At 41.1% G+C, this 16,164-nt stretch overlaps 2 protein-coding genes across 3 annotated transcripts in view; one reads left to right on the forward strand and one right to left on the reverse strand.

Moving 5' to 3' along the window:
• Window positions 1-100: 100 nt before the first annotated feature.
• Fam206a (family with sequence similarity 206, member A) lies at window positions 101-5,283 on the reverse strand. Its single transcript, XM_005382759.2, has 6 exons — window positions 5,059-5,283; window positions 3,910-3,961; window positions 3,082-3,211; window positions 797-873; window positions 605-674; window positions 101-515 (listed from the first exon to the last, which is right to left on the reverse strand). The coding sequence occupies exons 1-6, from the start codon at window positions 5,135-5,137 to the stop codon at window positions 378-380; spliced, it is 546 nt and encodes a 181-aa protein (XP_005382816.1). The 5' UTR covers window positions 5,138-5,283; the 3' UTR covers window positions 101-377.
• Window positions 5,284-5,534: 251 nt separating this feature from the next.
• Ikbkap (inhibitor of kappa light polypeptide gene enhancer in B-cells, kinase complex-associated protein) overlaps window positions 5,535-16,164 on the forward strand; it is a 62,485-nt gene continuing 51,855 nt past the window's right edge. Inside the window, exons 1-6 of one of the 2 annotated variants that reach the window (XM_013513174.1) lie at window positions 5,641-5,712; window positions 7,709-7,799; window positions 8,832-8,994; window positions 10,524-10,676; window positions 12,416-12,497; window positions 13,276-13,356. In XM_013513174.1, the coding sequence (XP_013368628.1) occupies window positions 8,845-8,994; window positions 10,524-10,676; window positions 12,416-12,497; window positions 13,276-13,356 (466 nt within the window). In that variant the 5' untranslated portion in view covers window positions 5,641-5,712; window positions 7,709-7,799; window positions 8,832-8,844. Of the gene's footprint in view, window positions 5,713-7,708; window positions 7,800-8,831; window positions 8,995-10,523; window positions 10,677-12,415; window positions 12,498-13,275; window positions 13,357-16,164 lie in introns of both variants that reach the window. The other variant, XM_005382757.2, reaches the window with a different exon arrangement.

Here is a 16,164-nt window from a genome sequence, read left to right on the forward strand (position 1 = left end):
TTTGAGACAGTGCCTAGCTAAGTTGCCGAAGCTGGCCTCCAACTTGTAATCCTCCTGCCTCAGCCTCCCAAGCAGCTGGGATTACAGGCATGCACCACTATGCCTGGCTAAAGTGTGCTTGTTTTTAATCAGAAAAATATCCCTTATTTGCCAACTGTTAGACAGAGGTAAGAGATGAACACAGGGAGCACCTGGGCAGGGTAGGTCTGGGAGCTGAAGACAAATGTGGACTTGTTATATGAGACACGGAGGAAACGAGGCTGAACGCAGAATGAGTCCCCGCTGATGGCTGGGTGTGAAGTACGCCTCACGCACCCTGGTTCTTCATTAATGCACTCACTCACGGCTTAAGTCAGGCAGGGTGAGAACCTCAGTCCTCATGAGGTACCCGCTGTGCCATTACTGCGTTTCTCCACGACTTCTTCATACTGTTTTTGTGTCAATAAACCTTCTGTTATGCTTTTACTTTCCTCAAATTTGGGTAACACAACTGCAATGTAGCCCTCCGTGGATGGCTGGAAAAGCAACAGACAAGTACTATCAGTTGCCAAAAAATCTGAAAAGAGGTACAGGATGGGGTCACACTTTTTGCCCTCTCTTTTACCTTTTCTTGAAGAATAGATGGCTTGTGGAGAATGTTTTCATTTACTTCCATCAACCGTCCTCTAACACAGCTATTTGAAAAGAATCATTTTTAAGAAAAAAAATCATTTTTACAGGAAGTTTTCTTTTAGTGAATACAGGCATTTGAGGTTAAGATACCATTTTCCTAAATGGCGGCTAACAAGTTACTTACCTAGATATGGTGTATTCTTCTCCATCTGAACAGTAAATCTTACACAAAGGTGCAAGTTCTGTTAGAAACTGTGCCCCCTGGGTAATGAGAAGGAAGAAATAATTGACAGACAGCTCCACTTTCCTTTGAGAGGCAGCCATAGGATCTAATCCTGGAACTGGTGTCTTAAATAAAAATGACTATGTACAAGTTGTGCATATGTTCAAATTTATATAAGTGCCATTTACTAAGTATCACCCTGTATTATAGGAAAAACAGCTGAATAATAGGTAGTTTAGTTATAGACTAGTAATACATTCTTTCAACTGTAAATGAGAAAGCTACATATAGCTAGGTATACAGATTTTAAAGTGCAGGAAAATTTACCAACAAGCAATAATATAAAACTCATAATTACGGTATGACAACATTGTACAAAATTTCAGCAAGATTCTCTCCCTTTATATTAGATTCCTACCTTACTTAATAGATAAAAGGAACTTCTTTATCTGAATCAGTAAGTTTTTTGAACAAAGGATATTTTTCTAGGATAAAAACAAAAACATGCTCTTGGGGAAAATCTGGGAAGCAGCAAAATTTTAAGTAGCAAAATGAAAATAATTCACCCACTATCCTGTAGCCCATTTGTTCATTTTGATACATACATCTTTTTAAATATTATGCTATGGCTATTGCTTCATGTGCTCCCTTAGATGGGTGTATTTGGGAAGGTTCTGACAGTTATCTACAAGGCTCATGAGAGCTGAGGCAGACATGTCTTACACACCCCCCTGTTCTTTTCCAGCAATTTTCCTATAGTAAACATAGGCATCTGCAGTTAAGATCCTATTCTTTCACTTCTTTATTTGTCACACAGAACGTTATGAAATGGTATTCAGATGTTACTACCTTGGCTTCTTTTTTCTGCATCTGGTACTTCCTCTCAAAATACCAGAATCTGACTCTGCTTTGGGAAGGAAGGAGGGGATTAGTCTCAGAAAGCATATCTACAACTGGATCTCCGTTAAAATGGCAGAGGTAAACTAGGCATGGTGGTAGTACATGCCTATGATCCCAGCTACTCAGGAGGCAGAGAAAGGAGGATCACGAGTTGGGGGCCAGCTTGAGCAACTTAGTGAGACGCTGTCTCAAAATGCGTAGCGGGTATTCCTCAGTGCTCCCTGGGGTCAATCCCCCATACCATCACCAAAAAAAGGAACAGTTGTGAATTCTTTTTTTCCATCACTAAGCTTGGGAGAATAAAGAACTGACAGTTCTGACATGCTATCAAAACTTCTCTGTGGTGGACTCAATATGTAGATTCCTTTCTGCTCCTCATTAGTAAACGCACTGTTACCATTTTGAAAATTGATTTATCACAAGAGATTCATAAGCACTAACAGTTACTAAATTCAGTGGTGGCGAACCTATGGCTTGCCTGCTGCAGCTAGCTGTTCATAATCATTGAGCGCTCCAAAAGGTTCAGCATCACTGCTATCGTTTGTAGACTTTTATCTTGTAAGAAAGGTGCATGCTTTTCTAAATCCACTTGTTTCCTAAGTGAGGAGAATCAATAATTGTAAGGCACATGACTAGGGCCTCTTGGAATAATAAACATGATTAACAGAAAGTCTTATGGTGAACTCAGTAAATAAAGAACCAAAATCACCCATCGGAATTTTCCCAACCCACTCAGTTTAACAGGATACTTAATATGTAACCAAACTGACCTCAGTGTGATACCTCCTTTTGATAACATGTCCTCCTGGAATTGTAGAGGGTAAAGATAACATTTTGTGTAACTGACGACTGTGTGGAAGTGGAAGAGATGGATAAACCATTAAGAGCGACAGTGTTTTAGTTTTAGAAAAGTGGTAAGGTAAATACTGTATTCTTTTTCTTTTTAATTTACATGTGAAAAATATGTGGTGAAGAAGAGTTGGTCACCTAAATTTTATAGAACTTGAGATACCGCTTTAGTAAAACCAGAAAAACAAAGTATCTTGTTATACAGGTAGAACTCTCCTTTGAAAGGCCTGGTTTCCCAACCTCTTCCATCCTGAGGGTGGTGCTGAACCTAACACAACAGAGTCTTTACCTTGTGAAGTATCTCATTTTATTTTGGCCTAAGAATTTCTTTAGGGTTAAAGTACACTTAAAATCAATGAAAAAAAATCAATACCTGAAAAAACTGCTAGAGACATTATGTTGAGCATATATATTACTGGTTTTAAAGCTGACTGGATCTATCAAATCTATGAATGTAGAGGATTTTAGTAGATAATCACAGAACTGTAAGTACATACCCGCTTAAATTTCCCCGAAACCTTGTTCTCAAGTCTGCTACAGTTGGTGCTGATCTGATAGGAAATACTCTGAATTGTTTTTCCACTTTTAAGAACTGGATGAGATTCAGCTAATGTGATGACACATATTCTACAAGGAGAAAGAAAATGACCCTGTGTTACTGCTTGGTAGAAGTCTTCCTCCTATTACACAGTATTCTATTGGCACAAGAATACCTGAACTAGGGGCTGGGGATTTAGCTCAGCGGCAGAAGTGCCTGCCTGGCAAGCGCAAGGTCATGAGTTCGGTTCCCGGTACCGGAGGAAAAAAAAAAAAAAGAATACCTGAACTATTTGTTTAGTCAAACTACCATCTCTTAACTTTTTCCACAGAGCCTAACTGTAGCATAGGGAATATAATAATAGAAGAAAATGGGATTGATTTCCTTCCCAGAAAAAGAAAGAGTACCAGAAGTCTTTAGGTAGCACTGGGGTAGGAGGTGCGGAAGGAACGGATGCCAGTGGGTATAGGACACCACAAATGTATCTACTGTGGCCTCTCCATAGGCTCTGGTAGTTCAGTGGTTAGGCACAGGCTGGCGCTTTAGGTAGCAGATGACTGAGGAAATGGTGCTGCATCTGCGTGGTTGGGAATCAAGTTTACCTGTTAGAGTAGTTAGGCACTGGAAGACTCATTCCTGCCAGGTAAACTTCTATAATAAAGCCATTTCCATAGAACAGTGGATAACAGTGAATGCTGATTTACTGAAGTTCTGTTCAATATGAGACCATAGAGACTAAGTACCAGAAAAAAAAAACCCGATAAGCTGAAATTTCTAATTTGCTTACCGGTTAGAGTGTTGTAGTATACAGTGGTCCTCACAAGGCCTTCCTTTGACATCTAGAAAAATAAATGAGTCTCTTGGTTATTGAATATTTACTACAACTATGTGGTGCTTCCTTTGGTTCACAAACTACTTACGAAGATTAAGTTCATGCTGCTATCACTGGTATCCCTTCATTACTTGAAAACCTAAGGCTCACTATGAAGTATGTAAACAGATCAGATTCAGATTTATTTATTCAACATTAAGGTGACTGAGTTCTTGCTCCTTCTTGCTTTATCCTTAGTTTAAAATGAGAATATTATTGTTAGAAAAATGTGACTAGCACTGCAGTCTTTATAATACAGCAATTTTTGATGGTTTCTGACGTTAGCATGGAAATACTCTGGGAAGTTCTTCTGGAAAAATTCTATTATTATATCCCCTACATTGTGGGAAACTCCTCAGTCCTAGGTGAACCAGGATGGTTGGTTAGCCTAAACGTGCCCAACAGAACGTATGCTACACTATTACAAAATAAGATGGTGCGGCCATTATCCCTGAAAGGGAGAGAGTAGGGGTTAGAGGAATCTCCAATGATGCTCCCGCCATCGCTATTTTTGATAGACAAAACACAAGAGTGTCTACTTCTAAACAGCAAATGGACAATACCGGCGCTTTTCCTTTAAGCAAAATTAAATTCTACTCTCCCGTATCTGTGCCTGAAAGGCAACTGCCTGTCCATCCCTACTACCCCTATTATCCCTATCTGATATTTTAAGTGGCTAGTCCCTATTTGATTTAGCCCACCAAATCCTTCCAGGCGCTCAAGGAGGGTCACAGTCTCGTGTGTGTGTGTGTCTGTGTGTGTGTGTGTGTCTGTCTCAGCGCTCAAGGAGGGTCACAGTCTCGTGTGTGTGTGTGTGTGTCTGTGTGTCTCAGTTTAACACCGGGGCTCTCACTGCACTCGCCAACCCCAAAAGGCACCCTGCTGTATTTGAAGCCTCTAAGCCTTCGCAAATGCCATTCATCTCAACTAGAGGGTAACATCAAGTAAACTTCCTTCTGACAAGGAGAAGAGCGGGGAAGAGCACGCGTGGCTTTTCCTCTGCCATCGTAGTCCAAGATCATCAAGCCAATGCGGCCAAGTGGACCGCCATCATTCCGCACTTACCAGCCTTGTACCAGCGAGTGAAGTAACGATCCACTAGCGAAGGCGCCGTGGGCTCCGCGGGCGCGGGCTCGGTAGCCATGGAGACCTCCCGCACCGCCCGAGTGCCCCCCAGGGCCCGAGCGCTTCCGCCCTGCGCGTCCGGCTGGGAGAATAGCTTTACGGCGCGCGGCTGGCGTCCTACGCACGCGCGCTGCTCCCTGCCCACAGGCTCCGCCCACCGCCGCTAATTACCGAGCTTTTTCCACTGCAAATTAGGGGATCAAATACGGCGGGGCGAGCGAAGGACGGAGGGGCGGGAGAGAGCAGTCAGCGCAGTCCCTCTACCTCCACACTGCCGGGGCTACAGAAAAAGGCCCTGCGACGGTCCCGCGAGCCCGCCCCGCCCGGCCGCGCCCTGCGCTGCGTGACGTCACGGCCGCGCCGCCTCGCGCTTGCGTGTGGCGCGCGCCGTTCCCCTCGGCGGCGCTTGTGAGTGTTTGCGCGTGTCCAGGCGCTCTGTGCCCGGAGACGCGTGCGTTCTGAGAGCCTCGGCGTCTGGGACAGGGGCGAGGGCTCGGTCTCGGGCGGGCTCCAGGAGGCCGGCTGTGCGCGGCGTTGGCGGCGGCGGCGGCGGCGGCGGACGTGCTGGTGTCCAGGGAGCGCTGCACCGCCCTGGTGAGCCTTCGTGCGAGCCACTCGGAGTCGGGGGCGGACCTGGGCCCAGGCGGTGCAGGGGCGTCCTGGAGCATGGGATCCCGAGGCGCCTCTGCCTGCGGAGAGCACAGTAGCCCGTCGGTGTGGAGCACTTCTTCCTTCGAGCCTTAAATTCTTTCTGCAGACCCGTGCAGTCGTGCTGGCGTGCTGCTGGGCGCCGCACCCCCCGGTGACCGGCTGCACCCCTCGCGGCCCTTCCTCCAGCTTCCGGATTCCTGGCTCGGGGCAGATAATACCGCCGAAGGCCAATCAGTTAGTCCTGGGGATTCCATGCAGGGGTCCAGTGTATACTGAAAGCCGCAGAAGTGACCAGTACAAAGTATACGAAGACAGTTTTTAGCTGAGGGACAAAGAGTGGAAATTGCAGGTCCCAAATTAGGATGAACTGTTTTTGATGGAAGAAAAGCAAGTTCTTCGTATTTGAGGTTGCATTGATATATGCTTGTGAGAAAAGCTTGTGATAACATCGGGGTGTTCATTTTGGACTACAGTCGTTTAGTTAGGGCTGGACATTTATTGCGTTTCGTCACCGTATTACGTGATCTGCTTGGTACTTGTCCTGGGCACACTGATTAGCCTAGAGTTGGATGAATGAGGAGCAAGGGAGCGAAATGGAGGAGGTGGCAGAAAATTAGGAGATGATCCAGGCTTGACCAGCGATGTGAGGATCTTCAGCACATTTAAGGGAGGTAGGAGAGGGAGATTGCAGATGTCAAAGAGTATTAACAGACCAAGGTCCAGCGGGTGTTTGGAGGATATTTTTCTATTGAAAGGAGTGGGAAAGTCTTTCTCTGAGCAGTTAAGGGAGTAAAGCTGATGGATATGAAAATTGAGAGAAGGTAGTTTTCAGACTAAAGCCTTTAGAGTGCAAGAGAAATTAATCACCTTGGCTGGCTCATGAACTCAGAAAGCTCAGTGATTTGAGAACTCAAGTTGTTTTCTGTGTTTGTCAGACAGGGTCCTCTCAGAAAAGTAGAAAGCACACAGCACTTCGGCAGGATTTAGTATAAAGAATTGGTTGTTTAACTGTTGGAAGAGCCAAAGGTGAAAGGGGCGTTGAAATAACATAGAAGGCAAACTGAAAGTAGCTACAAAATGTGCCTCAAGTTGGGGGCACAAAACAAAGGAAGATGTTGGGATTATCAGGACCTAAACCTTGGAGTAGATGGGACCGTGTGGCTGGGACTCAGAATTTATGGGTGAGCACTTAGGGACTGAGAAGATGAGACCCCAAAGGCTGGCTTTTAGATGTTTGGAATGGGTCATGTTTGATGCTCCTGCCACTGGGAACTGGGCGATGAGGGTGGTCCTGAAAGCACCACAGACTGAGAGTGAGGGCCTTTGTTTACAAAGGGAGGCAGTGACAGGAACAGCAAGATAGTGGAAAGGAATGAGGCCTCTCCTTTTGCCTTTACCCTCCCATATTCTTATCCTGGAGTCTGTGCATCCCAGGGCTGCCCGGGTTGGTAAGTAGAATTCACAGGGAGGGAAATGGAGGCTGATTAGGCTGATCTGAACAGCACAACAATGACAGCATGTGCTATGGTTTGAATGTCTCCCCCAACGTTTATATGTTGGGAACTTAATCCCCAGTGCAACCGTGTTGAAACTGGGGCCTTTAAGAGCTTTATTACATAAGCCAGTGTGAAAAATCATTAGCAAACTAGGCAGCTGGGGCCCTCTGTTTGTCCTCATCTTTTCTACTCTTTTGCTTACTCCCTTTGCCATCCTCCCATTTCAGATCTGTCTTTGTTGTTTCAGGGGTCTTATAAAGATGAAAGACGTGTAATTTCTATATGATTTGAAAAACCCAAGCCATATATGTTAAATTAGGTGTAAATTAAAAACCTGCATGATATAATGTGGTTCAACTAATTTCCAGAATATCTTAAATATTATGTCACCAAGACTTAGTAAAATTATTGGTTGCCTTGATTTTCTTACTTTCATCTTATAGGATCTTCCCTTCTGAGAGTCTTACTGTGTAGTCCAGGCTGGCTTTGAACTCACAGTGATCCTTCTGCCTTAGTCTCTAAACTACTGAGATTGTAAGTGTGTGCACCACATGCCCAGCCTCTTGCCTTCCTTTTAACCCATGTTATGTTGCATCATTATTATTACACGTGACATTATTTTTGGTGTACTGTAAGGATTATCTTTGCTGTCTGCCAAGATGAGAGAATTTGTCCTGTATTACAGTGACAGTAAGGCCATTGTGGCCTGTGTAGTTGCCAGCCCAAATAAGTTAGAGACTTCCATCATGAACTTAAAGGGATCAGACTATAAATATGTAGCACATTAGTATTTTTTCATACTTAGATAATGTTCTGCATTAAAAAGCAACTCTTGATTTTGTCAGACCAAAGTATATGTTCTACTTCACATTCTTTTCTCACCTTTTCTACTGTATAACAGCCTGATCAGGGAGATGAAGTAATTATATCAGGTTATCAGTCCTCTCAGAGTATTGGTCATCATTAAAGTGAACTATTTCACAGTATCTTTCCTTTTGAGAACAATAAATACTTTTATTTCTATTTTTTTTTTCAGTTTTATTTTATGAGTGTACTGTATAAAACTAGTTTCTCAAAAAATGTACTTGGTAGATTAGAAAGTCATTTGATTCTACGTTTTTATGAACCGCCAGTGTATGTAGGGTAGTGTCTTTAGTTTTTCTTATGATTTTATATACCTGTCACTTTAAAAATACATGGGAATATCCAAAATAAAATGATTTCTATTCATTTTGTGCCTTTCAACTTTTCTGAGGAATAACAATAATAAATCTTCTTTGCACAAAAAACTCTGAATTTAAGAATAGTGCCTCTCAAGGAATACTGAGAGCGTAAAATACATTGCATAACTCCCAGTTTGTAGACCACAGCTGTACATCAGGTTGCTGCCACATAGCTGCATATGAGTATGTATTCAGATAAGTAGGTTTTGTCTTGGTTATTCTAATTATTTTTCAACCCCGTGAATTCTGTTTTATATGAGGATAGTCATTTATCAATATTAAGCTGTCCTTTCTCTTTTAGGTATTAATGGTTCATTAAGGGAAATTTGTATCTTTCTCTCAGGAATCGCTTCATCATGCGGAATCTAAAGTTGGTTCGGACTCTGGAGTTCAAGGATATTCCAGCACCAGGGAAACCTCAGTGCTTCACTCTCCGAACTGAACAGGATACAGTCCTCATTGCTTCAGAATGTGGACTGATAGAAGTAAATCCTGTCACAAGAGAAGTGAGTTTTTTTTTTTTTTTTTGGTTTTTCTCCGCTACCGGGAACCGAACCCACGACCTTGCGCTTGCCAGGCAGGCGCTTTTGCTGCTGAGCTAAATCCCCAGCCCGAGAAGTGAGTTATTGATGGAGAATGCTAGCACTTGGCATGACCCTTGATTTGTTTTCCAAATTTCCTCCTCCCAGGCAGTCTTCCTTTATGTCTTAATAAATTTATGTTTTTTTTAATGTTCTCTTTGCTTTATAGATGGCTTACTATATAAGCTTAACTAGTGTCCTGCCTTCAGCTCTGCTATTAAGCTGACACAGCTCTGAATATATGCATATATTTTATTTTGTTGTTTTGAGGCATGATCTTGATATGCAGTTCAGATTGCCCTTGATCTCACTATACAGCCTAGACTGTGTTAAACTGGTGGCAATCCTCTTTCCTCAACCTTCTGAGTGCTGGGCTTAAAGGTGTGTGCCACTACACCCAGCTATAACCTTATGTTGGTTATCTTTTATCCTTTTTACAATGCAGTCTTGTTTATAACAGTGGTTCTCAACTAGGAATGCATATGAAAATTGCCTTAGAACTTTTAAAATTTTATTTTTTGTGGTGCTGGGTTTGCACTCAAGATGTTATATGTATTAAATATGTTTGGACCCCTGACCCATACTAGCTAAATAACCAATCTTTAGATACGATCTGATTATATTTTATTTCCAAAAGTTCTGTGAGTTGATTTTGACGTAGTCCCCTGATTATATTTTGCTAGTAAGTATTTTAGGTGGTTACATTTTACTTTCTTTTCTCTATATTATAGAAATTGTGGGAAATGACAGTTATAAGGCTAGGGGTGTAGCTCAGCAATAGAGTATGTGTAAAATACAATAGAATAAAATATGTACTTTGAATAAGTATAGAGTATATACGTAGTATGGTAGAATATGTACTTAGTACATACTGAGAATATGTACTAGTAGAATATGTACTTAGTACATATAGAATATGTACTTAGAATGGTAGAATAGAATATGTACTTAGTATGGTAAAGTCCCTGAGTTTAATCCCCAGCACCACAAAACAAAGTAAAACCAGTGATTAGCTGTATGACTGACTGGATATTTTTAAAGAGACCATACTTGTTGAAAATTTTGTTTGTTTTGTGTTTGGCAAAAAGATCACATTACTTGTTTGTGTTTTGTTTTGTTTTGTTTTTTTCTGTAATACAGGGTCTTGCTATGTTATTCAGACTGGCCCTTAATTCACTATGTAGTCTGGGCTGGCCTCAGACTCACAGTGATCCTCCTGCCTCAGCCTCCCAAGTGCTGAGATTACAGAGATTACCATACCTAACACTTGTTTTTGTTAAAGATGTGAGAGTTGTAATATTATTCAAATGAAAGTTTGGTATTTAATCTATAAAAAAACACTTCGAAGGCTTTTACATTATAAAAGAAGCATCAGAAGGTATGTTATTTTTGGAAATAGTGTTGTTCTTAAAGTAGACTAAGTTAATTTAATTATGTATTTGCTTTGGTTAAAGGTGAAAAATGAAATTTCTTTGGTGGCGGAAGGCTTTCTTCCAGAGGATGGAAGTGGCTGCATTGTTGGTGTTCAGGACTTGCTAGATCAAGAGTCTGTGTGTGTGGCCACGGCCTCTGGAGATGTCATTCTCTGCAATCTCAGCACACACCAGGTGAGGAGCTGAGTTCAGTGAGGAGAGAATCTCAAGCATTCTCAACACAGGTCCTTCATTTGTGTTGAGGTTTTCTAATCTGCAGTCATAGCATTTAAACTTTTATAAATTATACTCTGTATTGTGTATTTTTTTATAAAAAATTTTTGGCGTGGCTTTAAGTATATTTCAGGATTTTTTGAAAACCTCAGTTTTGTCTACCATACCCTATTAATCAGACCAATTAGGACATTGCAAATTAGAACTTAAAAAATAAATGAAAACTGTGTTCTTATGTGGTGTGTGTTACATGGTATCTGCAGGTAATAATCTTCATTTCTGGGTTATAATCTTTATTTCTCAATTTAGGAAGTCTTTGAAATGTTTATATGGTGTATGCTTTCTGTCAGGAATGCTGACAAAACTGATGAGATTCCCTGAAGTATATAAAAGCACAAAAGTAATGCACTGTCTTTTCAAGCATATTTTAAGACAACCAGGCGAGATGGGTTTTAGCTCCCTGCTTCTTTCTTCCTCAGGTGTAGGGTTGAATTTCTGAACCTCTAGCCTCACTTTTTTGATTACAGGGGTTTAAGTTGCAATTGCCTGATTCTTGTAAAATCTTCTTTGATTATTTGATTCCTTGTGATCACTTTAACATGGATTATGTTATAGGAGTTAGACTGTGTTGATAGTGGGCTCATAATAGCAGCTTCCATTTATTGTTTTCAGTGAGCCAGGTACTTTTTCATGTGCGTTTTAGGCAAAATTTTATTTATTCTTCACTGTATCCTTGTGAGGTAGACTGTTGTTTCTCATTCTTCAGAAGAGGAAATTGAGATATCTAGGCAAAGTCAGTTATCAGATGAGGTTTTGAATTCTCATACCTTATGGCACCTTCACTTTTTATCATTATTCCATTTAATGCATTAATAAGCCTTAGTTATTTATTGGTGAGAAGTATCAAAAGGTATCATGTATAACTTTTCTAATATTTATGAGATAGGCATTTACTTTTAAAACATTTTGTAGAACTTCTTTCCTGGTTACTGAACTTTTCCAGTTCATTTATCTTCACTTATGGTGCTGATCCTGCCACTTGGTGGCTTCTCAGCTGTTTGGAAGACAGAGTTCACAATCCTTTGTGCTTTATAAGACCTTTAATTATCTGTCCACCAGATTCCCTTTCAGCTTCACCCTGCTATCATTCCTGTGCACGTACACATAGGGGGCTAGTTATAGCTGATTTTAAACACTTTTAAGCTTTTGTGCCTCAACAGTTTTTCCTCTTGATCTTCTTCTTTCCTGGCTTTGTTGTCACTCTTCAAGATGTCCTCACAGAAAAACTTTTTTGGACTTCCCACACTACGTGTTATTTCCTGCTGTGAGACCCACTGTACTTCCTGGAAACTTCAGTTATAACTCTCTTCCTGCTGTACTCCTGGGGTTTTTTTTGTTTGTTTGTTTGTTTTGGTACTAGGAATCAAGCTCATGACCTTGTGCTTGCCAGGCAGGCGCCGTGCCGCTGAGCTGTAATCTAGTACTTGTGGTTTTATCTCCCTCATGAGGCAGTGCTGGGAAGAATAGGGTATCTGTTCCAAGCCAGGTGCCTAATGTCAAACTTTCTGGATCCTTGTTACTGAAAATGTGTGTGTTTGTTGGGTAAATTTACTTCTGCATGTTTGCTTTTGATTGTTTTGATAGTAAATCTTTACCGAGACACTGTTCTGCACCTCCCTTTTCAATTTTCTTTGTAACAGCTAGAATGTGTTGGGAGTGTGGCCAGTGGCATCTCTGTCATGAGCTGGAGTCCTGACCAAGAGCTGGTGCTTCTTGCCACAGGTAAGCTTGTCACTGGTGCCTGTTTGGCTTTCATAAAGCTGTACTCTTAATGTCTTACAGTGTGCTCAAGCTTCAGAAGATTTCCTTGAATGGTGATACTAGCGTTATAATGTAGAGTATGCTTTTTATGATTCAGTTAAGTTGTTTGATGTAACTTTTCCAGTTTTGGGGAATGGAAAATAAGTCATAAAACTTAAGGAAGCTGCTAAGCCTACAATTGCTGTTTAAAAATGTTAGCTGTATTTGTCTTAACCTGCTCTTAGATCAGGATTTACTGTGTAAACAGATTCTACAAACATTTCTTGCATTCCTTTTTTTTTTCCTTTGAGTCTCTTCATTCCTGATAAGTTCAGTAAACCAGTACCACTGCAGAGGTACATGTTTGAAAAGGTGTCTTGGAAACTAGAACTGTTGAGTTAGAGCAGGGGTATGTGGACTTTAATGTTTTGCTTTCCACACATAAATTGCTAAGAATAAGTACCAGGTGACTTACCTAGTCAAAGGCTTTATTTTTTTTAAAAGCCAGAACATTTTGTTTGTATTTTGTGTGCCTTCTGACTATAGCTCCTCCCCTGTGGTTATTTTTGTTTTTTTTTCTGGTACTGGGAATCGAACTCATAATCTTGCATTTGCCAGGCAGGCGCTGTGCCACTGAGCTAAATCCCTAGCCCTCTTCCCTGTGGTTATGTAGCTCATAGTGCTATAGATGCTTATGGAATGGCAAATACGTTACATTATGATTTATTTTTACAGTCACTCTTATTTGTGCATTTCTAAGGTCAGCAGACCCTGATTATGATGACAAGAGACTTTGAACCAATCATGGAGCAGCCAATTCACCAGGATGATTTTGGTGAAAGTAAGTATAGCTTTGAAACATTTTATGATATGAAGTTCCTCCTTAGTTTTGGTCATTTCCATATGCTCCAAAATCCACATGAGAAGACCAAAGAACTGTGAAGTTTAAATTCCCATTTATTGTTACATAGCATAATTTTTTAAGCCAGATTTTCTCCAGGTCAGAGGGTTAGCTTTGTCAGTAACCTGGTGAATAGAAACCTGTGCTCAAAGGCATTTAGATAGTATTTTGCCCAAATGTGGAGAAAGTCTTATGTTGAATTCTAATGCTAGAATAAGAACATTTCTGGAGCACAGTTAGGAGGAGGAAGAAAGAATAGGGTTGAAATAGAAAGCTGATTGTTGTTCCTGTGAAGCAGATTGACTGCATTTTCCTGGGAACAATCAAATTGTTTTCTTGTGACTATTTGGCCAAGGTTATTTGAATACAAATAACTGTGGGAGCTGTGGGAGATTGAAATAGGAGGAGAGGCGAGATGCTTATTGAGTATAAGAAGCTCTGGCCATCTGGAAGGCACTGTGTAGCTGGCCTGATTGAAGAGAAGGATTGCAAAAGAAGATAGTGCAACTTTTCCTAATATATAACTTTATGCCTTCTTGCTCTATGAACTCTGAGATAATTTAGAAAACTGCTACTTCAAGTATTCAAAAATAGTATGTTCAGAGATATCTTCTAATTGTACTATAAACCCAGTAGTGTGTTTGGTGCTGTGGGTAATTGAGAAATGGTTAAGCAGGTGGCTTTTCCTTTAAAGAGTGCCCAAAATATAGTAATGATAGGGTATGCAGGTATTAGGCTAGCATAAGGAAAGGGAAGGAGTAACTGGAGAGGGGAGATCCCAGTGGAGGCTCAGTTGAGCTGAATCTCAGCTCAGCCAGTGTTGAACAGATGAGGGTTGCTCATTTACTGTGTGTTGTTGTTGTTGTTGTTTTTTTTTTTTTTTTTTTTGTACTGGGAATTGAACTCAGGACCTTGCACTTGCTAGGCAGGTGCTGTGCTGCTGAGCTATATCCCCAGCCCTTCATTTACTATGTAAATTATTCATACATCATTTTCCTTACCTATAGGGAAGGGTGAAGTTGAATTTTGTGGTCAAGGGCAGTTAGAATGTATATGACATAAAGGACTCTCCAAAATAAGGGTATTACAGGTTCTTCCAAATGACCACTATGGAGGATACATGTCTTAGTCTCTTTCTCTATGCTGGGACAAAATAACCAGTATACACAACTTAAAGGAAAAGGTTTATTTTGGTTCAAGTTTTAGAAGTTTCAGTCTATGGTTGACAAGCCCAAACACAAAAACAACATGGTGGAAGGGCCTGCTGTGGAGGAATGCTGCTTAGATCATGGCAGCCACGAAGCAGAGGGCAAGGGGATGAGCTAGGGAGGGAGATACATCCTTTGAGATCTTGCCCCCAGTGACCTCCCTCTTCTAGCCAGACCCTACCTCCTAAGATCATATCTGCCCTCATGGTTCAGTTACCTTACAAAAGCCCTCTGTCTAAGCACATCAGTGTTTTAGTGGGCATTCTTGATCTCAGCCATAACATTTTGCCTCTGGTCCCCAGAAGATTCATGTACATCTTTTTATGCAAAATGTATTTAGTCCAGCTGTAATAAGAGCCTCCAAAGTTTAAACAGTTTTAGCATCATTGAACAATCCAAATTCAAAGACCTCTCTGAGACTCAAGCAACAATTTAGGTGTGAGCCCTAAATGTTAAATGCTGCTCATACTCAATGTTGCAGGCTAAACATTTCCATTCCAGAAGGCAGAAGTAGGGGGATAGAAAGGTATGGGACCAAAGCAAGACCAAAACCCAGCAGGGGATTGATTAAATTAGTACGCGGGGCAAGTTACGGTGGGATATGATTTCCAGATGGCTTGGGCTACCCTGCCCCTATGGTTGTGGCATTATTGGTTGTAGCCCTTAAGACCACTCACTTGGGATAGCTTTGCTCACTGCCTACTAGTTTCCTCAGCAGATGTTTCTGGCTTCTCCATTTTCCTGGGATCTGCACTGCATTTTTAGCTTTATTGTCACAGCTTCATGCAATGTCCTCTCAGGGGCACATTGCCTAGCCTCCCAGGCCTTCTGCTGAAATCCCTGTGGAAGCCTCCCTGACTCTACAACTCTTATATCTGCATGCCCATAAAACCAGCATCACCCAGATGATGCCAGGGCCTGCTACCAGCTCCATCAGTAACCAGGCTCCCTTGCATCATAACTGTGTGGAAGCCTCTGAGTGCCTAGATGGCTGAACACTATGAAATGAATCCTGGGGAACCAACTCCCTCGGCTGCCATTCTTGAGTAGGGTACCCTTGACTTTTCAAAGCAGTCTTTCATTTTTGTACCATTGAAGCTGTGAAGGGTAGAGTCTTGCTGATTCCTGAGATGCCCTCAATTCATCTTTCCTGTTATCCTGATGCAAAGTACTTGGCTTCCTTTTAATATGTTCCTGCCACCTTAACATGTGTGACTATCCCATCGAGCAGCTTGTATCACTGGTGGTATAAAAAGATCTAATCACTTTTATTGTACCCTTTTTAAATAATTTTGCCAATAAAATTAATAAAAAGTTTATAAATGGACCAAATCTAGTTAGTTGCTTGAATTTGAATAATTACCATTCAAATATAAGTATTACTTAATATTATTCATACCAACTTTTAAAATTATTCTAATAACAAATTTATTTCATTAAATTAAAAGGAATGTATTTATATTCATAAGTAGTTTATCAATAATTCTTTAAATTTTAGCATGGAAGCCTTAACAAGTATTCCATTGCTGACATATAATGT

The sequence above is a fragment of the Chinchilla lanigera genome, unplaced genomic scaffold, assembly GCF_000276665.1.
Source record: "Chinchilla lanigera isolate Chin_1 unplaced genomic scaffold, ChiLan1.0 scaffold00018, whole genome shotgun sequence".
Classification (NCBI taxonomy): domain Eukaryota; kingdom Metazoa; phylum Chordata; class Mammalia; order Rodentia; family Chinchillidae; genus Chinchilla; species Chinchilla lanigera.